The sequence below is a fragment of the Myotis davidii genome, unplaced genomic scaffold (genome assembly GCF_000327345.1).
Source record: "Myotis davidii unplaced genomic scaffold, ASM32734v1 scaffold622, whole genome shotgun sequence".
Taxonomy (NCBI): domain Eukaryota; kingdom Metazoa; phylum Chordata; class Mammalia; order Chiroptera; family Vespertilionidae; genus Myotis; species Myotis davidii.
The window spans coordinates 243,498-267,968 of record NW_006293532.1 but is presented as its reverse complement, the minus strand read 5'-3'; the positions used below and the strand labels follow the sequence as shown (position 1 = coordinate 267,968).

General features: G+C 42.7%; 1 protein-coding gene across 2 annotated transcripts in view; it reads left to right on the top strand.

Moving 5' to 3' along the window:
* HSD11B1 (hydroxysteroid (11-beta) dehydrogenase 1) overlaps positions 1-23,598 on the top strand; it is a 30,307-nt gene extending 6,709 nt beyond the window's left edge. The window contains exons 2-7 of one of the 2 annotated variants that reach the window (XM_006767174.2): positions 6,662-6,775; positions 7,523-7,653; positions 9,385-9,496; positions 9,655-9,840; positions 21,357-21,500; positions 23,149-23,598. In XM_006767174.2, the coding sequence (XP_006767237.1) occupies positions 6,688-6,775; positions 7,523-7,653; positions 9,385-9,496; positions 9,655-9,840; positions 21,357-21,500; positions 23,149-23,366 (879 nt within the window). In that variant the 5' untranslated portion in view covers positions 6,662-6,687 and the 3' untranslated portion in view covers positions 23,367-23,598. Of the gene's footprint in view, positions 1-6,661; positions 6,776-7,522; positions 7,654-9,384; positions 9,497-9,654; positions 9,841-21,356; positions 21,501-23,148 lie in introns of those variants that run through there. The other variant, XM_015566161.1, reaches the window with a different exon arrangement.
* Positions 23,599-24,471: the final 873 nt, after the last annotated feature.

The following is a 24,471-nucleotide window of genomic DNA, read 5'->3' as shown; positions in this document are numbered from 1 at the left end:
AGTCTGCCACTCCCTCCCAATTGAAAACGCCAACCGCCCCTCCGCCGCCAGCCTGCTCCGCACACTCCACACCTCAGAATTTGACTTCAGCTCTGCGCCTCCTCTGAGTGTCCGTATGTGTTACTCTTTCCTCCTAGTTGTAGGGCTTCCACTCAGCCAGCGTTCCTGTGGGTCTGGGTGATGTCCGTTCCGTCTTTTAGTTTCACTTTTGAAGTGGTTGTTCGAGGCAGCAAACTCCGGCGTTAACCTATGCCGCCATCTTGGTTCTCTCTAGAAATTATTCTTTTTTGAGAGAGAGAGAGAAAGTTCAATCATAATGGTGTACTCCCATGAATTACATTCAATCCATCCGTCAACATGTTGATGCCTGGAGCCCTTAAATTAAGTCTCAAACAAGCTACAATTAAAGTACTTACCTAATTACCCAGAGCAGTTTATCAGACTGTCTGTCCACAGTTTGCTTCAGAATCGCCTGGGGGGTTTTTTAAAAATACAGATTCCGGGGTCCCACCGTTGATGGGTCTGGTTCCACAGGTCCCGGTGGGGTCTGGGAATCTGCCCTTAGTTCCCCCCATGACTCAGAGGCACTGCGAGGTTTGGGAACCATTGGATTAGAGCAGAAATTGTCAGTGTGCCTACGGAGGGGGCAAGGATGGGGCTCTGCGATTTGGGTGTGTAACTGTTGCTGTGTATATGTCAGTGTATTGTAAGTCTAGCTTTCCCCCTTCCTCTCTCTCTCATCCTCTTTTATCTGAATTTGACTCTGAAGTCCCTCTGGACTGCTGGACACATTGCCAGAAAGTTCCCCACCCTAGTGATTTTTTTAACCCCTGCAGTCAGCTTTCTCTCCCAACCCTGGGGCTCCCTCTGCTGGCAGAAACTCAACATCGTAAACCTTAGACCATGCTCTGTTCCTAATTAGGTCATTTTTCTGGGCTGTTTCCCCCCCCCTCAAAGGTCATGACCCCTCCCAACAGACAGAAAATGGAAAATTCAACCAACCAGGGTTGAATTTTCCTTGCCTTACAGGTGTGAATTGCATTTTAAGATCAGAAGGGAGCATGATGAGGCAGAAACAAGAGTGAGAGGTACATACTGCGGTCAACCTGGTCAGGAAAGCATCGTGTTTTGGTTTTATTTTTCATTCATAGCACCTGACACGTAGTAGGCACTAAATAAATGTCAGCAGGTGCAATCTCCACTCAGCCATATGCCCTTGTCCTCCTTTCCTACCCAGAGTCCTTTGAGAGGCTGTCTGTGGCCAGGCTCCTGCACTCCATGGTCGGGGAGGTAAATGGGTGGTCTCGCCTCTGCTCTCAGTAGCCATGGTCAAGGATGTTCTGTCCACACCTGAGGCACAGCTTCTCCGTGTTCCCAAAGGTCTGTGCCACGTCTAAGAATCTCAGATAAACCATAAGATACCCAGTTAAATCTGAATTTCATATAAATAATAAAAATGTGTTAGCATAAGTATATTACCTGCAATAGTTGAGATTACAGGTATCCTAAAAATGTATTCATTGTTTACCTGCAAAGCAAATATAATTGGGTGTCCTGTACTTCCATCTGCTAAATCTGGCAGCCCAGCTTCCCACCTGGGAGTGGTTCCCTATAATGCTGGTCCCTGGCACCCTAAGAAAGCCAGACAGGCTGCTGTGCCACCTCGCTGTGCCCCCTGAAAGCCGGGCGGAGCAACCAGGGCACAATGCTGAGAGGTGGTTTTTGCTGGAGTCAGTCCTCTCAGCTGTGTGGGACTCGCCCTCTGCTCCCTTGTGTACCAATGCTTCACCCAAGTCCTCAGGCAGTGGCTTCTTCAGTTACTGTGTGGGCTCTGCCCTCCATGCTCCGATGCCAGTGCAATAGGAGTGAGGCCAGATGGAAAAAAAAAAAAAAAAAAAACACGAAAAACCCGCTAGGACATGTTCTGAGCTGCCTCCACTCCACCTGCACTGAGGGGCCGGGATCCACGCTGGCTCTGGGCCTCATTAGGATACTGGCTCTTCCCCAAGAGGCTCCTAGCTTTCCCAGCCACAGGTGGTCTGCCCCACCAGCGCCCCCGCCACAGACCACAAATGACAGGAGGGGACAGGACAGCGCACACCGGGCTTCCATCCATTCGGTGGAAACTATGAGTAAATCTGTCCATTAGGAGGAGGGTCATGCAGAGTTGCTGAATGATAACTTCTTCCCCCGGGGAGAGAGAGGAAAGGGAGGAGAGGTAGGAGAGGAGTCCCTGTTATTAGAAGAAACCATAGCCGTGTCCATCGCTGGGAACAAATTTCAGTGGCCACGGCACAGATTTACAAATTCCTCCAAAATCAGCCCTAGGGAACTGGCCTGGGGTGGCGGGTGGGGAGAAGGGGAATTCTAATGCTATGCCAAGATCCTTTCCTGTCTCAACAGGTGCGTGTTATTCTCCTAGGGAAGGCAGCACCTCCCAAAAGGAAGCGTTTGCCCCCCATTTACTCTGGGCCTGTCTGCCCGCTATTCCCCTGGCAGGATTCATTTTTCTCAAAAAGAGGCCACTTCTTAGCAAAGCTGCGGAACAGCCCTGAAAAGCACAGTAGTGGCTTGGGACTCAGAAATAACAGGAACTCCTCTCTTGAGATCCGCATGTCAGGCCATATGTATGCAAATTTCCCTCTGGCTGCTCCTTCTCACATGTTTGCCTTCTCCTAGTAGTCCTCCCAGGCCTGGCCCATCCCCCAGAGTCCCTTTCCCTTCAACCCCTGTGCTCCTCTCCCCTTGTTGCTTTTTCTGGACCCCCTTTAGTTGGCTGGGAATGAAGGCCTGGCTGGCCTCCCACCTGCACCTCCAGCTGAGGGGAACCCGTTCTCTGTGGGTTTCTGAAAACTGCCAGGTTGTTTTTTCACGGATATTTCATGATATTTCACGGAAAGCCTGTCTGAAATGTAGATAGTCAGTGCATTGCAAAGAAGGGGCACGCAGAATGGTAGCTCTACTCTTAATTTTTTGAGGAGTCTCCATACTGTTTTCTTTAAATATATACTAGAGGCCCGATGCATGAAATTTGTGCAAGTGTAGGCCTTCCTTCCCCCGCTGCCGGCTCCGGGTTCCCTCTGGCACCCGGGACCCGGGCTTCCCTTGCAGCCCCGGCTTCATGCAGAAGGTCATACAGAAGGATATCCAGTCTAATTAGCATATTATGCTTTTGTTATATATATATAATTGATTTCAGAGAGGAAGAGCGAGGGAGAGAGATAAAAACATCAATGATGAGAGAGAATCATTGATAGATTGCCTCCTGCACACCCCACACTGGGGATTGAGCCCACAACCCGGGCATGTGCCCTGACCTGGAATTGAACCATGACCTCCTGGTTCATAGGTCTGCACTCAACCACTGAACCAAGCTGGCCAGGCCATACTGGTTTCCATAGTGGCTGCACTAACTTAGTTTCCCACCAACAGTGTCTGAGCTTCCCTTTCTTGCACACCCTCTCCAACACTTGTTATTTCTTATAATTTTTTATAATGGCCATTCTAACAGGTGGGACCCAGAAGGGAAAGTGGGGAGGGAAGGGAGCAGTGGGTAATGGGAGTCAAATATATGCTAATGAAAGGAAATTAGACTTCAGGTAGTGAGCACACTGTGGAGTACACAGATGTCATAGTATAATGTTGTACACCTGAATATTCTATAATGCTATTAACCAATGTTACCCATTTTGAAATTTAATTTTTCAAAATGGGAGGCAGCACAGAGGAGTGGCATGCACAGCTAGCTTTGGTGCTGTGGCAGTGAAAGCAACTTTACTTGCTTGGGGAAAATTTGACTCGAAAGAAATGCAAGGTGAAACCGTTGTTTCCTTTCATATTTTTTAAATTGGTGAGAAGCTCTAGAAGAGGACTAGGGAGTGGGGCTGATCGGGTGTGACCAGAACACAGAATCCCAGGGATTTCCCTGCTTTTTAACTCAGTCCAGGAAGCCAGGCATCTTCTCGTTGCTGCGGAAACTCAGAAACACTAAAACAGCAAAGATGGAAACGATGGGGTCCCTGTCCTCCAGGAGTTTATAAGCAAATGAAACAACCAGGCATGTAAATATGAACATACAGTGATCCGTGTTTATTACATAATATGGCCAAAATGTGCTACCCCTGGGTCCCTGAGACCCCACTGGGGGTCTAAAAGATCAAAACTATTTTCATAATCATACTAAGAGATGATATGACTTTTTTCCCACATATGCACATTTCTTTGTGATCCTCAATCATTGTTAAGGTTGTAAGGGGATCCTGAGACTAAACATTTTAAGAACTGCTAAGAATATATACCATTATGCATTGTCCTCATTTCTCATTAATGCACTTTACTGACTAAAAATTATTTCATCTAATTCCATGAATGTTACTTTGTTAGGTGCTTTCTCTGTCCTTGTTTTCTGGCATGATAGCTATTGGGTCATCAAGTTATTCATCTGTGTGTGAGTTAGCGTCTGTGTTTATTTGTCTTTTGAGGCAGCACAAAGTTGGACTTTATTTTTTAATTCAGCCAACAATCAACTATAGTCAAGGCATTAGTTTTACATTCTATCGCCCTGCTGTTTATCCTACTCATTGTTATTTTTTTATGTCTTTAGATTATCTTTTCAGTAGTGAATTTTAATTCTTTTATTTTTTTGTCAGACAATAAACTTTCCTAGTCTGTCCATCTTTCCATCCTTTCAGCAGCATCATATTTTCAAGCAATTGTTCCTTCCTATAATTTTATTATTAATAGTACAGTATTAAGAAAATAAACTTAAATTTCCTTTGCTGTAGAGATGAGCATGGAGTCTAGTCTGTAACATACCTTGGTAGCATAAAGTCAGTTATAAAATTATGCATATAACTCTTACAGTTCTGACAGTAGGTAATATAATTTTCTACTTGAATTTTCCTTTTTATTTTTTTCTATTTAGTCCTCCATGGACCTTGCACTCTATCTAGCCCTTAACTATTCTCAAATTTTCATTGTTTTCTGGAAGTAAACTTTACAGCTGTGGGTCTCTGTTGACAAATTATTTCATCTCCTTTGGGTCTTCAGTTCTTTTCCCTTACTCTGAAGTGAAAGTTCAGGGAGCATTTCCAGATCCTGTACTTGGTGTCATAACTCGATTTTTCTTAATATTGTGAGAATCCCCCAACCACTACCTCAACCCATATTCCTTGTCCAAAGCCCCGTACCCATTCTTACCGTCACATGTAAATGGTTTTCTCAGTTCTATTGGTAACTTTGCAGAATTCCAAATTTGCTCTGTGATGGGGTAATTTTTATGATTTGGTTAGTTGGTTTTAAGTTGAAAAACTTAACAATAATATATCTTCAAGTCATTCTTTAAGAATCGCTCCTTAATGAATCTTACTATAGACATATCAGCATAGTTATTTCTATAATTCTATGACAAATTCTAAATTAAGGGTTTCTCCTCTATGACCCTTGTATTGTTCCAGATCAGTTTTTAGCTGGATGTGGGATTTTCAGGCCAGTGTTGCCTCGGAGATGCTTGCTGCTTGTTCTCCTGCACCAGGCCTTTTCTTGCAGCAACTTCTCCATGGTTCTCATTCCTCAATAACATTTATAAGACCCAGCTTAATAGCTTTGTACCATTTTTGGGTTTTGGCACTCATTATTCCTTCTTTATTTGCTATTAAAGTCTTAAGTGTACATTCCGTTGTACTTTCCTGAGAGCTTTTTGTTGTCGTTGTTAATCCTCACCCAAGGATATTTTTCCATCAGTTTTTTTTTGTTTTTCGGTGTGGTTTTTGTTTGTTTGTTTGTTTGTTTTGGGGTTTTGGTGTGTTGTGTTTTTTTAGAGAGAGAGAGAGAATGGAGGGAGAGAGACAGAGAGAGAGAGAGAAACATTGATGTGAGAGAGACACATGGATTGGTTGCCTCCCACACAGGGATCAAGCCTGCAACTGAGGTAGTACCCTTGACCGGAATCAAGCCTAGGACCCTTCAAGTCCATGGGCCAATGCTCTATCCACTGAGCCAAATCGGCTAGAGCTTTCCTAAGAGTCTTGCCCTCTGGGCCCTGGCTGGCTTGCATTCCCTTTTGATGTTGTAATACATGGTCACTGAACTTGTGTGAGGTTTATCGGGCTTGTTTATTTTCCAAGAACATATTTTGCACATATTTTCTTAAGAAGCTTATTTTTCTGTATTGGGCTATTATTTTTAATAGCTTCTGACTAGGAGGTGGGACTGAGAGTGAGATTTGACTTGAACTTGGCTCTCTTGGCTATTACTCACATTTCCCCGGAAGCCGCACACATATAAACATGCTCTGAAATGGGGGTTTGCCATGCACTTTTGTAAGGTCGTTGACTGCTAGTGTAAATGGTGTTCAGAGGAAGATGGACTCGGGGCAGTGATGCTGGGAATCCAGTCCTGTACAGTCATGAACTTGGCGATCTGTAAGTCTCTTCTTGCTCAATGCATTGGAATAAATATTGTTCATTGTGAAATCTACCATGCAGGCTGCCAAGATAAGTGCGATCTCACCCATAGCCAATCGCGCTGCTCTTACAGGGAAATTGGCTAGCACTGTCTGAGACTACTCCAGCCTTCCCGGCCCTGATGTCACAATTCAGAGGCTGCTGCCTGCCTGGAAGGCTGTAAAAAGTTGTGTAGATTCTCTCTGTGTGTCCTACAGGGCTCCTCGTGCCAGATCCCTGTCCGATGGCTTGTATGAAAAACTATCTCCTACCCATTCTGGGGATCTGCTTGGCCTACTACTACTATTCCGCGGATGAGGAATTCAAACCAGGTAAGTACCAGTGTGTCTAATTTTGAAGAGATAGATAAAAAGAAAAAAACAGGTAGCTGCAGTGCCGGAGGATCATGATGATTTCCTGACCTCCAAAGTTGTAGAACGACAAGGGACCCAGAGGTAGGAGAGGAATTCTGTGTCCTTCAGCCACAGGGGCTGGGTCACAGGAGAGTGGGGAAGGGAAATCACCTAGCCAAGAGCAAATGGTCTGTGTGGCACTTGGGCCCCTTAATGAAAAGCAATTTCAGATCCCCTACAAAAATAAGGCTAACTCCAAAATTCACAGCTCAGCCAGATACCTGAGCTCCGTGGAAAGACTGATAAGTTGGAGGCAAGAAAGTGGTCTGGAGTTGATGACTAACCAGAAGTGAGGGGAGATCCCTGGGATCTCTGTTTTGATTACCTTTTGCATTTTTTTTTCAATGGAGCAAAACTGGCTGAGTCCAGAAACACCGGGAACGCTAGTGTTCCAGCTGAAACCTCTGTCCACGGAGGGTTGTTTTGTCTTGTTGTTGATTTTTAGGAGAAACAGTAGGTATTCTTGGTTCTGAGCAACCAAGCCAAACCACCATTTCAGAGCATATTTATGAAAGACTTGAACTTTCCTCCACTGATGTATGCAAATAAGCTGATCTGGACGCATAACCGTGAGGCATTGAGATAAGGCTGCCCATGTCCAGAGCAGGAGGAGGAATGTTGCTGCCAAGTTGGGTTTACTCCTCACTTCCTTTTGGGGTTTCCCAGAGATGCTCCAAGGAAAGAAAGTGATTGTCACAGGGGCCAGCAAGGGGATTGGAAAAGAGATGGCCTATCATCTGGCGAAGATGGGAGCCCACGTGATGGTGACAGCGAGGTCAGAAGAAGCTCTAAAGAAGGTGAGGGTGCCCTGGCTGGTTTGGCTCAATGGATAGAGCGTCAGCCTGTGGACTGAGGGGTCCCGGGTTCGATTCCGGCCAAGGGCACATGTCTGGGTTGCGGGCTCGATCCCCGTGGGGGGTGTGCAGGAGGCAGCCAATCAATGATTCTCTCTCATCATTGATGTTTCTCTCTCCCCTTCTCATTTCCTCTCTAAAATCAATAAAATATTTTTTTTAAAAAAAGAAGGTGAGGGTTCTGTGCCCACAAACACATACATGCTTACATGCCCAGGTATATTTTTACATATACTTACATATACATACACAATGCATACACACACATGTGCAGGCACACACACATACAGGCTCAAACACCCACAATAATATAAAAATACGCATTTCAGTGTTCATTCCCATACATATATAGAGAGAGAGACACAAAGTTCTTGGGTTATATAGACTCATAGACATACCTCTGCACATGCAGTTATACACAAAGTCACAGATATGTAAATATGTACTCAGGTATCAAAATTCCAGTATCTACACATGAATTAATATTCTTGTACCCATGCAAACTTTCACACACATGCCCTCTTTGCCCTCTTCTATGCTCAGACTCACAAACCCAAGGATATAAACCATACACAAACCTAGGGCTACCCACATGGAAACTAGGATCGTTCAAAAACATCTATTCACAGAGACTCACATACACAAATCATGGACTTGAACCCAAGCACAGTGATGACTTACCCATTTACACCCTACCTGAAATACTTCCAGAGAAGTATTTCATACCGAGGACAAAGATTATGTCGGGTTGCATTTAGTAACACACACACACACACACACACACGTTCACTAAATTCACGTTCATGCACATAAACCCGCTAACATTTCTTATCAAACCAGTGCTGTGAACAACTTCTCATCTAAATCCCCATTACCTCAGAGACTATCCCCAAAGGTCTGTAGCCAATACTGTAACCGTAGGAATTGTACCCCAGCCCGCCGTTCCTTTGACATTGTTTCTGTAAAGCTGACTCTGACTAAGATGTAGCTTATAGATAAACAGCATGTTTGTATGAGAATCCTAGGAACTAACTTCAGAAGATATAGACTCCAGCCTTCAGTCATCCCAGATCCAGGAGATTTGCTAACCTTCAACCATAGAACCAAGATGACAAGAAAAAAGTGAGATGACACCATCACTTGACCAGATTTAAGATCCTTATCAGAATAGACTGTGCTAGACTGCACATAGAGAACTCTTCAACCCCTTGCCCTTGATTTCTTTGTTATGCTTTGCCTCTCCCTCCTTATAAAAATCTCTGCTTGGCCAGCCAGATGGCTGGCTCAGTAGTTGAGCACTGACCTATGAACCAGGAGGTCATGGTTTGATTCCTGGTCAGGGCACATGCCTGGGTTGTGGGCCCGATTTCTAGTGGGACATGTGTAGAGGCAGCCGATCGATGATTCTCTCTCATCATTGATGTTTCTATCTCTCCCTCAGTCTTCCTCTCTGAAATCAATAAAGATATATTTTTTAAAAAACACCTCTGCCTGTACTGAGATGATGGGCTTTATGACAAGAGTCCCCCATCTCCCCAGGTGACCAGCACTTGAATAACATCTCTTTTCTTTTCAACCAGCATCATGTCTCATGAGTTTGGTTTTTGTGTTGGCAAGCTGTCAAACTTAGAATCTGGTTACAATACTAAAACCAAGGTCACTGTGTCCCTGCAGATAGTATCCGACTGCTTGAAGTATGGAGCAGCCTCAGCACACTACATTGCTGGCACCATGGAGGACATGACCTTCGCAGAGCAATTTATTGCCAAAGCTGGAAAGATCTTGGGTGAGGCTGCTTCTCTTCTCTCCTCCTCTGGACTTCCTCTATCATCTTTGCTCCTTGGGACTTGGCTCGGGGAGCGTAGGAACGGGGGGGCGGGGGGGGCGCCAGAAGAAAAGGTATCCACCCCAGATAGTTTCTCTCAACAGAGTCATTTCTTGCAGGAGGACTAGACATGCTCATTCTCAATCACATCACCAGCGCTACTATGGAACCATTTGCTGGTGATATCGCCTTAGTGCGCAGAAGCATGGAGGTCAACTACATCAGTTATGTGGTCATGAGTATGACTGCCCTACCCATGCTGAAGCGGAGCAATGGAAGCATTGTCATTGTCTCCTCCATGGCCGGTGAGTGGGGCAGGGGCCGCTGTAGAAGGTCGGAGCAGGAGATGTGCCAGGGAGGATGTTGGGGGCTCTGTAGTAAACGTGAATTTTTTTTACCAGTTTTCATGCACAGAAATAACACAATATAAACTGGAAGTTGAAATGCTCACAGTGATATTAAGCAAAAGCCACTGTCAATTTTCCCATATGCGTGGGCAGCAGATATATCAATAAGAGACGTGGACATGCATATTCAATGAGGAGCGCGCTTGCTGAGTAAGAGAGATGCCATTGAGAACAACAGGGGCAATCCAAAATGAGGGATCATTCAAGGTAGATGGGCTACAAGTTTCCTGGAAGGAACGGAGAAAGACCAGCAGTTCAGAGTGCCTACCAGAAGCCTGATGGCTTATGATCTACAAATGGAAGTCCAATGGGACATTGAGAAACTGCTAAAGGTACAACCTATCATACTAAGAGAGAGGCCTGGTCATGATGAGTGAAAAGGACTTTGCTTCTTTCACTACAAGAGATGTAGTAGGTGAGGTTAGTTGAAGCAAAGGTAGAACTGAAAAGTGAGATATTTTAACAACATATGGTTGCCTACTCAGTGGGTTAAGCTAAGGCAAAATGAAATAAACAGAAACAAACACACCATATTATTCACAGACCTGCCTGTAGTGGCGTATACTCCAAATCAGAACTTGCTACACTAAACGTCCAATCTAAACAACCAACGGGATAGGGAGAGAGTGTGTACAGAGGAAGAGAACTCTGTGTGGTCAAGAGAAGTCCCTGATGTCCTGGATGGTGGCAGCATCAGAAGTTGTCACCAGTAAAAAGCGTGGGGGGTGCCGTGGTGCATTTCATCACAGGTCCCAGGGAAAATTTTTTGGTTAGTTGTTTTGATTTGTTGATTAGTCAGTTAGAAGGATGTGGCTGGAAGGTGTGAACACCAGCATCAACGTCAGCCATCTCAATTTCATTCCTGGCAATGTGAAACCAACGGCCTTTGTAAGTTCTTAGGCACTGCACAAATGTTCGTTATTGCTGTGACTAAAAATGCCATCGATGTTGTAAAGAGCTCTACCTGGGCGGGAGAGGCCTGGATGGTGGTGGGATAAAAGGGCAATGTGTCTGCACTACCCACCAAACAGTGATTGATACGCATTCCTTGCCTCCCAGGCAGCACAGACGCCCCACCCTCCCCAGTCACAGCCTCCCTCTGGGCTCAAAGGAAGGGAGAGCTTCCAGATGCATACTGAGTGGGAAGAGTGCTGGGCACATCCCCAGTTCATCCTAGGGCAGTGATGGCGAACCTTTTGAGCTCAGTATGTCAGCATTTTGAAAAACCCTAACTTAACTCTGGTGCCATGTCACATAGAGAAATTTTTTGATATTTGCAACCATAGTAAAACAAAGACTTATATTTTTGATATTTATTTTATATATTTAAATGCCACTTCACAAAGAAAAATCAACCCAAAAAATGAGTTCGCGTGTCACCTCTGACACGCGTGTCATAGGTTCGCCATCACTGCCCTAGGGCACTGGCCAAAACCCTCACATCAGTCCTGGTGTAGGTGGTTTTAAGAATTTCAGTTGATTAAGTAATACACTTACTGATGCAAAGACATGCATCATCTCTGACTGGAAATTTTAACTTTCTATAACATATACACAGTGTGACTGTTCCTGAAAGGAACAAGAATTACTGTAAAAGTCCAAGGGCGTGGTGAAATTTTGATAACCTCTGCTTCGACACCTTCTACACCTACTAAATATCACTTTGTAATTCTGTGAAATCTTGGATGGAAATCTAGTTGGACTACTATCCTTCAAGTCTATTGGTTCTATAGCCAAAAGAATTCAGCCTGTTTGCTTAAAGCATGTCTTCGAACTGCCAAAGTACTGACAACTTAGCTTTCTCTCCCTAACTGAAGAATGTCTCTGTTCTATGCTATATTCTTTTAAATAGTCAACATCAATGTTCATTAATCCTTCCTCCTTAAAATCTGAATTCCACAAACATAAGGTGCTAAGTCTAAAAATGAGGTCAGCCAAGGAGTATTGGACTGGGTTTTTAATCATTCCTTCCAGAGGCTGGATTAAGTTGTTTATGGAATTATAGTGATAAGCAATCATTTTTGTCCCCAATGCATGTCTAGGCATTGCATAACATTGAAATCTTATTCCTGATGAACATGAATTCTAAAACAAAATATTAGTAAACCAGATCCAGCAGTATATTAAAAAGATCATACTCCATGATCAAGTGGGCTTTACTAGGTATGCAAGGTTGATGCAATACCTGCAAAACAATAAGCATGATAAATCACATAAACAAATTGAAAGATAAAGATCACATAATCAGATCAATAGATGCTGAAAAAGCATTTGATAAAATCCAGCACCCATCTATGATTTAAAAAAAAACACCTCTCAACAAAATAAGAATAGAGGGAACATAGCATAATAACAGCCATATATGGCAAACCTACAGCCACCATCATATTCATTGGGCAAAAACTACAAGCGTTTCCCTTAAGATCAGGACCAAGACAAGGATGTCTGCTTTCACCACTCTTATTTAACATAGTACTGGAAGTCCTAGCCACAGAAATCAGACAAGAAGAAGAAATAAAAGGCATCCAAATTGGAAAGAAAAAGGTAAAATTGTCATTATTTGAAGAAACTGTATATAAAGTAACTTAAAGATTCCACAGACAAAAAAAAACTTTTAAAACTGGTAAATAAGTTCAGTAAGATTGCAGGATGCAAAATAAAACCCAAAAATCGGTTGCATTTTTATACACCAATAATGCACTATCAGAAAGGAAACTAAGAAAACAATCCCATTTATAATTACATCAAAAAATAAATAAAATAAGATATCTTGGAATAAGTTTAACCAAGAATATAAAAGATCTGTACTCAGAAAATTGTAAGACACTGGAAAAAGAAACTGAAGAAAATACAAATAAGTTGAAGCGTATATATTATTCATGAATAGGAAGAATCAACATCATTAAAATATCTGTACTACCCAAAGCAATCTATAGATTTGATGCAATTCTTATCAAGATACCAATGGTGCATTTCAAAGAACTAGAACAAATATTCCAAAAATTTATATGGAACTACAAAAGGCCTCAAATAGCCACCGCAATCTTGAGAAAGAAGAACAAAGTAGGAGGAATCACACTACCTGATATCAAACTATACTACAAGGCCATAGTAATCAAAACAGCATGATCCTGGCATAAAAACAAACATATAGATAAAGAAACAGAATAAAGAGCCCGGAAAGAAACCCATACTGTTCTGGTCAAATGAAACTAGACCACAAGGATAAACTCAAAATGAATTAAATCCTTAATTGTCAAACTAAAAAGCTTTTGCACAGCAAAGGAAACCATCAACAAAATGAAAAGACAACCCACTGAATGGGAGAACATATTTGCCAATGATATCTGATGAGAGGTTAATATCCAAAATTTATAAAGGACTGATATAGCTCAACACCAAAATTACAATCCAGTTAAAAAAAAAAAAAAAGGACCTGAAGAGACACTTCTTCAAAGAAGACATACAAATGGCTAACAGACATATGAAAAGATGTTCAACATCACTCATCATCAAAGAAATGCCAATTAAAACCACAATGAGATATCACCTCACATCTGTCCAAATGGACTTGTCCAAATGGCTACCATCAATAAATCAACAACAAGTGTTGGTGAGCACTGTTGTTGGGAATGCAGATTGGTGCAGCCTCTGTGGAAAACAGTTTGGAGTTTCCTCCAAAAATTAAAAATGGAACAATCACACTCCTGGGAATATATCTGAAGAAACCTGAAACACTAATCCAGAAGAATACATGCATCCCTATGTTCATTGCCCTGTTATTTCCAATCGCCAAGATTTGGAAGCAGCCCAAGTGCCCATCCGTAGATGAGTGGATAAAAAAGCTATGATACACTTACATAATGGGATGCTACTCGGCCATAGAAAAAGAAGGAAATGTTACCTTTTGTGACTTCATGGATGGACTTGGAGAACATTATACTAAGTGAAATAAGCCAGTCAGAGAAAGGTAAGTACCATATGATTTCACTCACATGTGGAATCTAATGAACAAAATAAGCTACCAAAATAGAAATAGACTCGTGGATAGAAAACAGACTGACAGCTGTGAGAGGGGAGTGGGGTTGGGGAGCTTCTTGAAAAGGGGAAGGGATTAAGCAAAGAAAAAAAAACTCGCCCTGACTGGTTTGACTCAGTGGATAGAGCATCGGCCTGCAGACTGAAGGGTCCCAGGTTCGATTCCAGTTGGGGGCATGTACCTTGGTTGCGGGCACATCTCCAGTGTGGGGTGTGCAGGAGGCAGCTGATTGGTGTTTCTCCCTCATCGATGTTTCTAACTCTTTATCCCTCTCCCTTCTTCTCTGTAAAAAATCAATAAAATATATTTTTTTTTAAAAAAGAAAAAAATCTCAAAGACATAGACAATAGTATGGTGAGTGCCAGAGGGCAAGGGGTTTGGGGAAGGTAACAGCGTAAGGTTGATGGAAGGAGACTTGAGTTGGTGTGGTGAATACATAATACAATATACAGATGATGAATTGCACACCTGAAACCTATATAATTTTATTAACCAATGTCAACCCATTAAATTCAATTTAAAAAAAATTTAACTAGAAGGCAAGCCACCCCACATGTGTATCCTACACATTACATACACACCCCAGACCCAGTCTCTCTGACATCCAAGGTCCATCATGAAAACAAAACCCCTTCTAGCAGATGCAGGGGACAGTGGGGTAGGTGAAATAATGGAAAGAGAATGCCTACATGGTATTTGTGAAATAAACTGAAACAGAGATATTAATACTCCAATTTGATTGGGGCAGGGGAGGGGAATCACTGGATTGGGCAGAGAACATTTGGAAACATCTGGAAAAGTTTTATCTGCCATTAGTCGAGTGGGTCTTCATGACATAAGTTCCATTTTAGAAAAGTAAAGGTCATTCCATTGTCATGCCCTTTAGCTCCATGAACTTCATAACTGCAGCACATCACATCAATTACACACTGGATTTGCTGGGTGGAATGATGGGAATGTTTTTAAGGCTAGTGTTGGCAACAATTGACAATTTTATAGGTAAAAGGTGTTTAGTACAGTTGTCCTTCAGCATCAGCAATGGATTGGTTCCAAGACACCACCACCATCACCCCAGGATGCTCAAGGCCATTCCGTCAAATGGCATAGTATTTGCATATAACCAATGCACATCTCTCTGTATACTTCTGTGAAAAGAGATGACCGGAGTCATCTTGTACTCTGACCCCATCTTGTTGGACAACCAAATTGCATCAACCTTGCTGACTTGCAAAAAAACACAAGTTTTTTGCTGAGAAAGAAACTGTCTGTGTTCCATATGGCTGTGCTTTCTAAGAACTGTGCAAAAATGTTTCTTTCCCAGTAATGGAAAGTCAATATTCATGTGAAGCCAATGACTTCCAAAAGATAAATGTCCCTTTGATCATAATCCTTGGTAAACAGCTAATGTAACAGAAATGTTAATCCCCAGACAGGACACTTTTCTGGTTGCTTCCAGGTCTATGTTTCTGAATTTCAATTCAAAAGCCCAAATAAGGGTTTTTCTTGCCTGGCAGCCTTACCTTTTTCTCTCAGTCAACACTCTAAATCATCTTTAGATTAGATATAATACCTAATACAATGTAAATGCTATAAATAGTTGTTATACTGTCTTGTTTAGGGAATGATGATAAGAAAATATCTGTACATGTTCAGTACAGATGTAGGCCTAACTGTATGTACACGACCCCAACATAACATTTTTTTTTCCAAATATTTTTGATCTGCTGATGGTTGAACCTATCAATGTGGAACCCGCAGGTATGGAAAAAAGACTGTATTTATAATTTTTTTCTTAATATATTTTTATTGATTTCAGAGAAGAAGAGAGAGGGGGAGAGAGATAGAAACAACAATGATGAGAGAGAATCATTGATCAGCTGCCTTCTGCACGCCCCCAACTGGGGATCGAGCCCACAACTCAGGCATGTGCCCTTGAGTGGAATCAAACCTGGAACCCTTCAGTCTGCAGGCCAACGCTCTACCCACTGAGCTAAACAAACTAGGGCTGTATTTATCATTTAAATGTGTTCACTTGTGAGATGGCATGTGAGGTCCCTGTTCTCTTGAGAGCAGTAAAGTTCTATTTTTTGATTAGCATCATATCCTTATTTTCTATAACAGCACTTTGCAGATATTAGATATTTAATGAAAGTTGAGTAATTAATGGATGAATTTCATTGTCATGTGTTACAGGCAATTCATAATTTGTTCTGTAAATGGTTTTTACATGGCCTTGCCCATTGAGATATTAGCAACACTCTTATAACAGCAAATATAGCAAATTCATTTCCTATGCAGTTTCTTATTGCAAACGTTCACAGAGGCATAGCATTAAAAAAAATACCTAAATATGAAGTTAAGAAAATGAAAAGTGAATTTGATGTGGTGTGAACATATAGTGTCAGAAGTTGAGCTTGGCCCAAGGAGGATTCCTGTTGAGATCAGTATTGATTTCAATGCGAAGTCCACTTAAGGAAGCACAAGATGAGGAATGGCCGGAAAGAGAGCAGAACTCTACATCAGAGAACTCTATTCTACAGATGACCTTGCACAAGTGCTCCCCAAATATATCCATTCATTTACTCACAAAATATGTGTGGAGGGCCCACTCTGAGCCAGGCCCTGTGCCAGATGCTGGGCTATGGCAGCCAGCAAAAGAGGCCAGGTGAGGTCAGGTGCTCGCCCACATGAAGCCTACATTCCAGCGTCAGCGATTGCTAAGGCATTGTTTACAGGAATAAAACACACACTGGAAACAACCGAAGTGCCTGTGATAGAGGACTGGATAAAGAAGGTGTGTTCCATCTACACAATGGAATACTACTCAGCCAGAAGAAAGGACAAAATAACGTCATTTACAACAACAGGATGGACCTGGAGAACATGATGCTAAGTGAAATAAGTCAGACAGCAAAAGCTAAGAACCATATGATTTCACTCATCTGTGGGATATAAAACTGAAACTTATGAACACAAACAGCAGTTTGGCAGTTGCCAGCAGGAAGGGTGTAGGGAGAAGAGAGTCCTAATATGGGGTGACAGGAGAAGATGTGACTTTGGGTGGAGGGCACATGGTGCAATATACAGATTTTGTAACTTAGAAATCCACACATGAAACCTATATGTTCATGTTGACCAATGTCACCCCAATAAAATTTAATTTAAAAAACAACACTGAAAGCAACCTGAATATCCACCACTAGCAATAAATTCTTCAGTTGAAGTGGAATACTATGTAAATTTGTATACATACTCACTATAAACATCCTATGTTCAAAGGAAAAATAATTTAGAGAACAGTATATATAGTATGAGCCCAGCTTTTATCTTCTACACTTCAGAACTGCTTATTGTACCATGAGTGTGGTGTAAATTTTGTTAGAATAAAAAGGAAAGTAAGGGATAGGTCTCAACCTGGTAGCAAACACAAAATAGTTCTCCTCTGACTTCAGGAGGACAGAACTTGTCTCAACTTCCCAAGTAAACAAACAAGTTCAAATGACTAAACCAACTAACCTACTGAATCCAAACTACTAAATACCATGGTGGGGGTGGGCTGTTGTTTTTTGTTGTTTAATTTGGTTTGTTGGCCTGCCTACAAAATTGTTTAAAGCTTTGTTAACTCCACAAAGTAGGTGTGAGAGAGACACTCTCATATACTGTTGGTTGGAAAGGGGTATGGTTTTTGTATTCATTTTAACTGGTTTTCACAATTGATTTTTTAAAAATCTAGTATCAATAGTCTTAACAAGTGTTCCTATCATTTCACCCAGCAAATATAATGCAGTCACAAATATAAATACTAATATATATAAGCACTTATGGCAGGATATTTTTCAACATGGCTATGAACCTATAAGCAAAGTTACCAATGTTGCAAACAGTTAGCTGACAAATGCCTGAAAGTCAGAATCCAAATAATATCTGGCATACTTGATTTTACTATAGGAGTTATAAATTATTTAGTGTTTTTCCATGAAGATGTCTGTCTCAGGAACTCCCATGTAATACATACATGTAATAAATCCTTTATTTCTGGCATTATAAAATCACTCTTGCCCTGTAGTCTCTAAGTAAATGTTGAGCAACATTTTATGAATATGATCTTGAAGGGGTCCCAAATCACTGGCCCATAACTGGGCACACATCTGACTCAGTCCATCCTTGGAAAGACAGCTGGCCTTATATGGAGAAGTCACCAGGAAATAAGGCTACCTTGGGACGTCCCAGAGAGAATGTGGCTATGCAATACCTGACTCTCATTCTTCTCTATTAGCCTCTGCTTCATTTGGTGCATAGTTCAGCCTGGCTGCCACATCCCTTTCTCAACATAACAACTCTCAATATGCTTTGGACTTCTGCCTCATTGCCAACTCTCTTGATCTCTCAATCTCCCAACTCCACATTCCTTCCAGAGAAGAGGTGTCTAGCTGGCTCAGCTGAATTGTATAAGTCAATCCCATAAGTCATTCAACCGAGAGAGGGACAATTATTGACACAGGTCTAATCAGCCAGGCCACGGGAGGGCAGGGTTAGGCTACAAGCAAGAGGAGGCAGGGGTAGACATGTCTGAGCCCCCTCTATATCCTTTGGATAATCATCCTTAAATATTGCTCTGTTGGCTCAGGTTGTCAAACTTGAGCAGAATGAAATAGCTTTGTGTCAGGGAGCAGCTATGGCAGCCTGACTTGGAACGTCAAGACCGAGGTGAAATAGGAAGGGCGTCCAAACAAGGGGCAGCAATGGTAGTTTGGTTTATACCAGGCACCTGGTACACACCAGACCAAGGAGGGTGCCATGCAGCATCTGGCATGGGCTCGTAATAATAGAGGTGCTGTACCGGTTTGGCTCAGTGGCTGGAGCGTCAGCCTGCGGACTGAAGGGTCCCAGGTTCGATTCTGGTCAAGGGCATGTACCTTGTTTGCGGGCACATCCTCAGTGGGGGGCGTGCAGGAGGCAGCTGATCGATGTTTCTCTCTCATCGATGTTTCTAACTCTCTGTCTCTCTCACTTCCTCTCTGTGAAAAATCAATAAAAAATATATTTAAAAAAAAAATAATAATAATAATAGAGGCAACAAGGGCCTCTGCAAAGGAGACTGCAATGGGGCAGCTCAACATGGAGTAAAGAGGGCATCCCTGTGGCCTGGCATGGGGTTCAGTGCCCATTGGGGATGAGGAGGATGTCCACACAGAGGGCAAAGGTACAAATATGAATAATCACATACTGGGGGCATTAATCAAATGAATAATATATGCTGAGGATCAGGTTCTCACTGTCAGTGTTACAAGTATGAAAAGGAAGAAAATTAGAATGAACCCTGTGATCCTGCCAAAAAATGCATAGCCTGAATCTAATCATGAGGAAACAACAGAAAAAAAATCAAAACTGAGGGACATTCATTGGCAGGGTGCTGGTAAACGTTTAACAACTACCTCTCCAAAAGGCAACAATCAAATAATTTTATGTGTAGCATTTCCATATATAAGAACCTCGTGATGGCCATTTCAACATGACCTCAGCCTGCTTGTAAAATTCAATGAAATTGAGCAATCAGCTCTCGTAATCCAGTAGGAGCCAGCTCCAGGGTATCACCGTGTACAGAATTATTGGCAGTACTCAACAGTGTCAAGGTCATGAACGTTAAGGAAATACTGGATAATGTTCCAGCTTAAAGGTAGCTTGGGAGTGATGACAACTAAATGCAACATATGAGCCTCACTTGGATCTTTATCTCTAAAGGATATGATGAGGACACGTGCAAACCTTGAATGGGGACTAGATACATCAGTGTTAATGTAGTAGGCTAAATGGTGGCCCTCAAAAGACATGTCTACATCCTAACTTCCTGAACCTGTGTACGTGAATCACTCCACAATTCAGGTTCCAGTGCCCATTGCACAGGGAAAGCCAAAACATTGAGACACTGATGTTTCTTTGATTTGGACAAAGCAAGAGGACAGGAGAGCAAGATTTCTCAAATCCATCTCTCTCAAAAAGCAAACAGAATGAGTGTTGATGCAGCTAGGGGATTTGGGAGGGGGTGTTTCAGGGAACGGAGAGAGAAGTCTGTGTTTCTTGAGGTATAGATGACGCTTATATGTATCAGACTCCTGGGCGTCAGCAGCTGCTCACAGCTAACTTGAAGACATTCTTTCCCTCCACAAAACAAACTCATAAATTCTCTGTATGACCCTGAAGGTATCTCCTCCTGCTTGACAAGGAGACACCCTATTAGCAGCTTCTGACTAACTTCATGAGAACAAAAGGAGTTGAGCAGAAGGAGTGGTTAACAGAAGAACAAAGGCCTAATTAAGAATTAAACTATATAATTCTAGCTGCCAAAAATAGTAGAGGCATTAAAATCACTGATCTGCTGCCTCCTGCACAGCCCACATTGGGGAGCAAGCCCTGACTGGGAATACGAGCCATGACCTCCAGCTTCATTGATCCATGCTCAACCACTGAGCCACATCCAGCCGGGCCTGAAGAGAGCTCTTGCCAAACCCTTGGATCCCCAGATATCTTGGGTTGGAGGTAAAAAAAAGTTAGCAGCTGTGGGATTATATGGCTCTTTTTTAGTCCCTCTTATGTACCAACCTTACTAAAATCTAACCAATCCACTTCTGCAACCCTGCTCGGATATTTGGATCAGCCCTAGGTTAGTCAGTAGCCCAGTGGTACCAGGTAGTCTGGTTGGGCATTCTGTGTTGCACACCATTAGAGTCAAATCCCAAGCTAAAACTCATGATTCAGGATGGAGTTGGATTGGTTCCCTAAAGAGATTTGATTGTATTTTTTAAAGAGTCCTTTATAGCCGAAACTGGTTTGGCTCTGTGGATAGAGCGTCGGCCTGCGGACTGAAAGGTCCCAGGTTCGATTCCAGTCAAGGGCATGTACCTGGGTTGCAGGCACATCCCCAGTAGGAGATGTGCAGGAGGCAGCCGATCGATGTCTCTCTCTCATCGATGTTTCTAACTCTCTATCTCTCTCCCTTCCTCTCTGTAAAAAACCAATAAAAAATATATTTTTTAAAAAAAAAGAGTTCTTTATATATTAAGGTTGGAAAAGAAATTTTTTTCTTTTTATAAATTCAACACAGCATGATAATCTCTATAGGGAGTAGAGAGAAATTGTTTCTTTGTTACTAATGTTGTGGCCCCACCCCATAACAAAGAAACAACTTCCGGAGGATGAGGCCCAGAAATCAGGATTTTTAAAAAAATATTCCCAGGTGATTCTAATGTGCAGCCAAGGTTGAGAACCACTGCTTTAAAGGGTTAAGGGACACCATAGAAGTTAAAACATCTGCTACAGATAAAGCCAAAATCAGCTGAAAGGAATCACCTCATTAACCTATTTATTTATTCTTTAGGGAAAATGGCTAGTCCACTTGTTGCTCCCTATTCTGCAAGCAAGTTTGCTCTCGATGGGTTTTTCTCCTCCCTCAGGACGGAATATTCAGTGGCCAAGGTCAATGTGTCAATCACTCTCTGTATCCTCGGCCTCATAGACACAGGTAAGGTCAAGAGACTGGAATAAATGGCCTGCAGGTGGACCGTCTGTCTTACCATTGTGGGTAGAGGGTGCTGAACTCCCCGATTCACGTGTAGTGACCTGAAAGCCAGTGAGAGCACTAAGTCCTCATTTAATGAAGTGCTCTTGTCACTAATGGAGCCTCTGACTACTCTTTGACCCCCTCTTTCCATTCTTACCCCCAGATATGCTGAGTGACACCACACACATCACTCGATCCTATTCTGAGCACCTTATATCCTCTTGGATTTGAAATGGCCATTACTTTCCTATATGAGACATATCAAATACAAGTTTGTTTTTCTTAATAACATCACTAGTAATAAGACATATCAAATATGAACCCTTTGATATGATTCACTGAAAAAGACACAGCAGCGTGTTCATAGTATTCTTGCCAAAAACGCATCACCTCATTCCAATAAGAAAACAATGGACCCAGGAGAGACAAGGAAAGACTGAAGAACTATCACAGATTAGATGGGAAATAAGAAAAATTTAATAGTAAGTGAAATCCAGGATAAGATCTTAGATCATAAAAAAAAAAAGGCATTAGTGAAAAAATAAGGCCTGTGGTTTAGTTAGTAACAGTGTTCCAATTATACCACACCTGTTCTTGCTAATTGTGCAATGGGTATGTATGATATTATGATTAGGGGAAGCAGAGCGAACAATGTAAGGGAATACTTTGCATAATTAGGGGAAGCAGGGCGAACAATGTATGGGAATACTTTGCATAATTTTTCTAAGTTTTCACAAGCCCAAGTGCAAGTTTATCTAAAACATGTGGCAAATGTGATAAGAAAACTTTATTTAAAGAGCAATTGATTAAACTGAGTAGCAGTTATAGAACAAGAGAGAGAGAAAGACAGAGACGCACAGTGAAACAAGGAAGAGATAGAGGGAGAGAAGCTGTGCAAAAAGAACATGAAAAGCTGGAAGGTGAGAGAAGATAACAGAGATTCCTCCTAAGTGAACGTGGATAATGTTGACAAGGGAGCAAAGGCCTGAATTCTTGTCCTCTTCCTTGGTGAGTCATCATGCAGCACTCTTTGTGACTTCTCTCTGTTCTGCTCGCCCACATTACTTCCTCACCCCCAATCAAAACACCCATGAAGAACATGATTCAAATCTCTCAACTAATTAGCTCTAACTGCCCCCACAAATCTTCATCCAGGAAGACAGGGACTGTATGAAACCTCTCTTTGCCCAACAGACCCTAAGCCTACCCAGTCTTCTCCATGTGTTCCCGATAGGGCCCATGGGCCTTTCAGAGTAAGCACTGGCAAACAGCCCCTATCTGCTAAGTTGTTAGGGTCAGCAGGCCTTTCAATGATGTAGGCCAGGGGTGGGCAAACTTTTTGACTCGAGGGCCACAATGGGTTCTTAAACTGAACCGGAGGGTCGGAACAAAAGCATGGATGGAGTGTTTGTGTGAACTAATACATGTTAACACTGCTGCTGGTGAAGGAGCGAAGGGGAGAGCAAGAGAACCCTCTGCTCTTTCGGCTCCGCGGGCCAAATAGAACAGCTGAATGGGCCGGATCCGGCCCGCGGGCCGTAGTTTGCCCACGGCTGATGGAGGCTCTACTAGTCTTGGATAACGCCCCACTTCTCTTGTCATTTAACAGACTCAGCCATGAAGGCAGTGTCTGGGGTACTCAACGCCGAGGCAGCTCCAAAGGAAGACTGTGCCCTGGAGATCATCAAAGCGGGGGCTCTACGCCAAGAGGAAGTGTATTATGGCAAATTAGGATGGTCCAGTCTCCTGCTGGAAAATCCAGGGAGGAGGATCCTGGAATTCCTCAGCCTACGAAATTATAATATGGAAAAATTTATAAACAACTAGAAATGTCCTTAGGATAAGGGAGCTTGGGACTGTTCTGCCAGATGTTTATCTAAGCTCCATCCATGAAGGCATTTACCCAGAGAAATAGATGAGTCAGTCTCCCCAGAGAGTTGCAAGCCATGCCTCATGTCTCCCAGTTTAAAGGAGTTCATCTAACACTTGCACAGTGAACATGTGATTATACCAAATGTCATGAAGCTGCATTATCCATGAGGTTTTTGGTTTTTGTTTGCGTGTTTGTTTGTTTTTGTTTTTGCTGAATCCCTTCCCCTTTTTCATTCAACCCTGCAGCCCCTCTCCCCTCTAATAGCTGTCAGTCTGTTGTCTGTCTATGAGTCTGTTTCTATTTTGTTTGTTAGTTTATTTTGTTCATTAGATTCTACATATGAGTGAAATTATATGGTGCTTGTCTTTCTTTAACTGGCTTATTTCACTTAGCATAATATTTTCTCTAGGCCCATCCATGCTGTTGCAAATAAGATTTCCTTCTTTTCTATGGGAACCTGCAGTTGTGAAATTGTTAGTCACCATAGGTATAAAATTATAAGATAATTATATCAAATTTACCTCATCTAATCTAATAAAAGAGAAACATGCAAATTGACTGCACCTCCACTACACCCCAAGCCATGCCCACCAGCCAATCAGAGCGACTATATGCAAATTAACCCAACCAAGGTGGCAGCCGGCAGCCATGGAGCTGGAGCAAGCAGGAGGCTTGGTTGCCCCGGCCATGGAGGAAGCCAAGCTTCCCGCCTACCTTGGCCAGCTGTGAACTCCGCTCAAGGCAACAAAGTTTCAATTATAGAAGATACATAAATCCCAGATACCTGCTTCCAGCCAGCCTCCACTGGGAGCTTGGGTGGCTGGGGGCTGTGGCCAGCCTACAAACAGCCACCAGCCACTCACCCAGGCTGACCAGACAATCCAGTGGGGACCCCCGCCCTGAAGGGGTTGTGACCAGCTGCAAACAGCCATCATCCCCTCACCCAGGCTGGCCAGGCACCCCAGTGGGGACCCCCACCCTGATCCAGGACACCCTTCAGGGCAAACCAGCCAGCCCCACCCATGCACCAGGCCTCTATTCTATATAGTAAAAGGGTAA